We start from the raw sequence: 5,321 nt of genomic DNA on the forward strand, positions 1-5,321 counted from the left end.
ACGTGTACTATTCCCAGCATGATAAAGATATTTCTCATTAAGGACAATTTCATTCCATTCAACTTGTGTTTGGTACAAATGTTTTTTTACTATGTTTTTGGGACTTTGGAGTCATATGCACTTGCTGTACTTGCGTATGACCGCTTGATCGCAATATGTTTCCCTCTGCGTCAAAACTCAGTCAACACACTGCGGAGCATGTCTTGTATTGTCGGCCTGACTTGGTCTTTTGCTCTGGGAATCATCGCATTTGCAACAGGTATAATAACTCGACTGTCTTTCTGCAATTCTCTCAGAGTGTTCAGTTACTTCTGTGACTATGCACCTGTGTTTAGACTCGCCTGTAATGATTACACAATGCAGTGGTCTGTGGCCTCTTTGCTTACTTTCCTGCTCCTTATAGGACCTTTTACTTTTATTCTCCTGTCTTATGTCACCATCCTGGTGACAGTGTTCAGGATGAAATCATTGGACAGTCGAGTGAAAGCTTTGGCCACATGTGTTGAACATATCATCCTGGTTGCTGTATTTTACATTCCTCTCATTACCATTTTCATGATTGGGTTTTATCTGCGACTCATTGATCCAGACCAGCGTGTGCTGAGCCTGTCACTGGCCTCTTGCCTCCCACCCTGCATCAATCCTATTGTATATTCTTTGAAAACTAAAGACATAAAAATCCGAGCCCTGGCACTGCTAAGAAAAAAATGAATTCGCACAGACCACCAGAACAAACCTGGAAGGTTAAGGAAATGTTACGAAACTTCCGGCCCTAAACGTTTGTGTGGTGCGTCAAAGCCAGTAGCCTGGGCTCTTTTCAATATTAAATCCAGGTTTTGGTCAAAACAGGTTTAATAAGACCTTTAACATAGGATGTATAATTTAACACTGCAGATGCTGCTTGTTAAATCGCTTGCTTCAATTGTCTATTTTGGTTTCTTAACAGATAACAATGATCAGAATGTCATCAAGGCGTTAGTTCAGCTGGTCCTCACAACCCACTGTTGAACCGATATTGCTAAAGAAGAGCATCTTTGCTTGTGAGGTTTGAAATTAATTCACCCCAATTAATGCATTTGTGTCTGTAAGTCTGTGTTCAAACATGTGACTTGTCCTCAGATGTATTGTGTATATTCTAACATGTCAAGTATGGAAAATGTGATGCTGTTGTGATGAGTTTTGATTAATTCTATTACATTCACACATCTAATTTTTAAATTTTAGGCTTCTTGAGTTACTCAGTAATTTTATATTTGATGAGATGTTTGAAGACTGAATTATTACTCTAACAGTCAGATCAAAGCATCGTAGGAGATTCTTTCAGAGCAGCTTTCCCCAGTTTGTGAATTCATTTATACTGATATCCATTCAAAGCAACATTGTACAAAACATTAACATATGCCAAACAATATAATTAAATAAGTTTTTGCTTTGTCATTATGGGATACTGTATACATTGATGAGGGGAAAAAAATATGTTTTGATAAATTGCATAAGGCTGCAACATAACTAAATGTGAAAAAATGAAGGGGTCTGAACACTTTCTGAATGCAGTGTATGTTACTATTTTGATAAGCTAATTGATATTTCATTGATTTGCTTATACCTGACTCAAAAAAAATCTTCCTTGAGAGTTTACTTTTATTATGGAACAATTAAATGAACAAGATTATATACCCCATTCATGCTAGTTCTCTTATTGTTGAAAATAATATTTCTGTTGTTCCGCATACTCTCCTTATGTGGTGAAAAAACTGTGTGAACACAACAGCTTCCAGGAGAATAACTCCTGCTGATAGAATTTTAAAAAAAAAAAATTCTGGAGGCAATTTCGAAATACTACGTTTCATCAGAAGCTCTAGGCCGCAAAATCTTTTGAATACACTGAGTGGTATAAAACATTTCTTAAGCCATTTGATGTTAAAGGTGTATATTCACAGAGAGATACAAGCTACAAGTCTCTCAGTGAACGAGCTCATCCTCATCAGCTGTGTTCTCGCTATGCAGCGGAACTGATGTCTGCACTGACGGAGCTATTTTACGGCGACACCTCCGTCCTCCGCTCAAACGTGTCCTCCGTGTCACACTAACATTGACTGAGTGCTTGGTTGTTAAAAGTCCGGAGTCGTGCAGGTTATGAAACTTAGTTTGAGCACCTCGATGGACAGATTCGCCCAGAGAGACTAAGCAGGTGAGGACAACGGACAGAAATGCGATCATTTGTGTTGACAGGATCTAGTTTCTAACATGTTGGGTAACGACGAAGGAGCAAAGCTGCCACACTGACAGGTATTTTCGTTTGCTGGTAACGTTGCTCAGTCATGGGGGAAGTATTCTCATATATACTGTACTTAAGACAACGTAGCCATACTGCAATTTAAAAAAATACATTCACTACAAGTGAAAGTCCAACATTTCCACCGAAGTGAAAGTCAGGAAGTAGTTTATTATTAGTAAAGTGTACTTGACTCTGCAACATGCCCCCTGTCGCAGTGCAATACAGTTGTTTGCACAGGTTCGGGCACCTCTGGACAAAATCAATATTTTGTTTATTTTAGTGCTAAAAATATGTAAATACAATCCCACCATGAACAGACATAGTAAACGAACCTCTCCTCAAATGTTAATGCTCTGTTGCCTCAACTTAAAAATAAAAAAACAACTATATAGCAGTTAAATGCGCATAAAGTGGAAATACTCATGAAAAGTCCAAACTGTACTCATACAGTACTGCACAGTTTACAGTAAAGTACGAACCTTGGTTAAATTTTTACTTGAAATCCACCACTGCTGTTGCGCAATGATGGACAAATTTATACTGCACACATCCGATTTACAACATAAACACAAAGATATGATTATTTTTCTTTTTCTGATATGTAGTTAAAAGGGGATATATGAGATGAGAATGGTTTACAAAACACCAACCATAAAGATTCATAAAAGATGAGACAATATGATTAAAACTCAAATAAACTTAAAATTACTGATGAAATACAGCAGTACCTTAAATCCCTCTCAGGTCTCTAGAAGGCAGATTAAAGAAAGTGTGTTGGATTACTACAGATTTTACAGGCAGAGATTTAGATGCTGAAGCAGCAGCTATAACGATGTGTGGTTGTTCCTTAAACTGACTTATCACTTTTTTATATACAACATCTTGTGTTTTCCTCAGCAGACTTACTGAGGCAGCACAGTGCATTTAAACTTGATGGCGTCCCCTTCACCCCATGACCGAAGTCGGATAGATGACGAGGACGACCCTATTGAACGGATGATCTCACGCACTGGCTGCGCCGAGCTACATTATTCTGTGCAGGAGTGCATGGCTGAACACCAGGACTGGCGAGTGTGCCAGAACCAGGTCCAGACTTTCAAAGATTGTATGATGAATTTCCAAAAAGCCAGGAAAGAACAGCTGATGAAGCAGCAGCCAACCTCCACTGAGTCTGCACCAAGCTGAACACACACACACACACACACGCACACACACACACACACACACACACGCACACACACACACACTGGCTGGGGTGTGTTCAGGACCTGGTTCAAAAGATTGTACCTAATTTAATCATTTGTGGTGAAAATAAAGTATAAGCAGCTCCATAAAATCCTTTGAGTTTGATTTACTTTTTTTTATATATATATATATATATATATACTTTATATATGTGTCCTCCAGTAGTGCCCCTTAGCCCCTAAACGTCTTCATGGTGCACTAACACAACACTATGAATCTTCTTGTTAGTTTATTTGCATCTCTTACAGCTCACGCTTGTTTCCCAAGATTCCAGTCTCCACAGTTTCAAATAGAAACAGTCTTAATGTTTCAAATGTAAAATATTTACACTGAGCTTAGAAGACCTATTAGTAATTAGGGATCCTAAATAGAATCAGAGAATTTATCTTTAGCACAATTAATTCACTTTTTGTAAATGGAGTCAGGCAGAAATATAAAATAATAAATATGCATAGTATATGGCTCATTGAGGGCAGATATTAGATTAAAATAATATGTCACACCAAAACCTCAACTTCTAAAATATTGTCTGAGCAACAAACATGAATAAATAATGTCTCCCAGTACAAAATCTCTGATACGTTTTTTTTTTTTTTTTAATAAACCACTGTGATGAGTCTATGAACTGCAAGAAACCAAAGCATTACCACGAACAACAGAAGTCAGTGACTCCAAAGAGCAGAACCAGTAACCGTTAACCAGTTGTTACACTCTGTCTGCTGTCACAAGAGGTCACAGTTTGGATGAGGAAAGTTATTATTTTTTCATTGAGCTTATAGGTTACAAAGTTGTGGAGTTGTGGTGTGCTCTGTGTGTGTGTGTGTGTGTGTGTGTGTGTGTGTGTGTGTGTGTCTGCGTGTGTCTGCGTGTGTGTATATGCAGTTGGCCCCTCTCTCACTCTGACACAGACAACCTTTGTATGTCAGTGAATTTGGGGTGAATTATAAATATCTTTTCAATCCTCACTAAATCATCATTCAGGACAATGATTAGATGTTCAGTCAAAATAACGCTCTATCCCTGCTCTCTATGGATCAAATTATCATTAATATGGTACTGCAGAATGACTTCCTCACTATCAGTATGAAGCTTTATCTCTGGGGATAAATGAGGAAAGTATATCTGCCACTGTCCTCGAGTAAGACGGCTCTGCTGCGTTTGGATGCAGCGTTAATTACAGCTGCTGCTAAGTAATGAAAAAACAGAGCATCAAACTGGCATGAAAAATATAAATGTGATTCATAGCATTTATAGAGTATTTATAGGGGTCTAAAATACAATATGATATGATTCCCTGTTCTTTAAACAGGAGGGCTTTTATGCAGAGGGCGTCCTCCAGCACACAGTCTGTGGACTTCAACTATGTCTTTTCTCAGGACTGTTTTAAACGACTCCGTCATCATTCGTCCTCCAGGCTTCTATATCATTGGATTTCAGTCGTTTCCCTACATCAGTGTCTACTTCATCTTTCTAGCGTTTGTGTATGTGGTTACAGTGCTGTTCAATTGTTTGGTGATCTGTGTAATTGCCTTTAATCATCGTCTACACACTCCAAAATTTTTGGCTGTTGTCAACCTCGCAGTAATTGATGTTTTCTTAAACACGTGTACTATTCCCAGCATGATAAAGATATTTCTCATTAAGGACAATTTCATTCCATTCAACTTGTGTTTGGTACAAATGTTTTTTTACTATGTTTTTGGGACTTTGGAGTCATATGCACTTGCTGTACTTGCGTATGACCGCTTGATCGCAATATGTTTCCCTCTGCGTCAAAACTCAGTCAACACACTGCGGA

At 38.3% G+C, this 5,321-nt stretch overlaps 3 protein-coding genes across 6 annotated transcripts in view; all 3 read left to right on the forward strand.

Annotated features, from left to right (window-relative positions):
- The first annotated feature begins 18 nt into the window (after positions 1-18).
- LOC147818538 (olfactory receptor 1M1-like) lies at positions 19-1,162 on the forward strand. Its single transcript, XM_087176728.1, has one exon. The coding sequence runs from the start codon at positions 19-21 to the stop codon at positions 709-711; it is 693 nt and encodes a 230-aa protein (XP_087032854.1). The 3' UTR covers positions 712-1,162.
- An 888-nt stretch (positions 1,163-2,050) lies between these two features.
- coa4 (cytochrome c oxidase assembly factor 4 homolog) lies at positions 2,051-3,614 on the forward strand. Of its 4 annotated transcripts, none has more exons than XM_023416623.2 (2): positions 2,051-2,191; positions 3,176-3,614. In XM_023416623.2, the coding sequence occupies exon 2, from the start codon at positions 3,212-3,214 to the stop codon at positions 3,461-3,463; it is 252 nt and encodes an 83-aa protein (XP_023272391.1). In that variant the 5' UTR covers positions 2,051-2,191; positions 3,176-3,211; the 3' UTR covers positions 3,464-3,614. The 4 variants fall into 4 exon arrangements, with proteins under 4 accessions (XP_023272391.1, XP_087032834.1, XP_087032835.1 ...); XM_087176708.1 differs by having other exon boundaries at positions 2,057-2,289; XM_087176709.1 differs by having other exon boundaries at positions 2,057-2,289; positions 3,179-3,614.
- Positions 3,615-4,632: 1,018 nt separating this feature from the next.
- Positions 4,633-5,321, forward strand: part of LOC111662660 (olfactory receptor 1M1-like) — a 1,668-nt gene continuing 979 nt past the window's right edge. The window contains exon 1 of the mRNA XM_023416595.2: positions 4,633-5,030. Within this exon, the coding sequence (XP_023272363.1) occupies positions 4,886-5,030 (145 nt within the window). The 5' untranslated portion in view covers positions 4,633-4,885. The remainder of the gene's footprint in view (positions 5,031-5,321) is intronic.

Source organism: Seriola lalandi, unplaced genomic scaffold (genome assembly GCF_002814215.2).
Source record: "Seriola lalandi dorsalis isolate HSWRI2012SDOR001 ecotype SW California unplaced genomic scaffold, Sedor1 jcf7180002054567, whole genome shotgun sequence".
NCBI classification, from domain to species: Eukaryota; Metazoa; Chordata; class Actinopteri; order Carangiformes; family Carangidae; genus Seriola; species Seriola lalandi.

Excerpts from the sequence above, each read along its gene's own strand:
- LOC147818538 (XM_087176728.1), top strand. The coding sequence starts at position 19 with ATGATAAAGATATTTCTCATTAAGGACAATTTCATTCCATTCAACTTG.
- coa4 (XM_023416623.2), top strand. The coding sequence starts at position 3,212 with ATGGCGTCCCCTTCACCCCATGACCGAAGTCGGATAGATGACGAGGAC.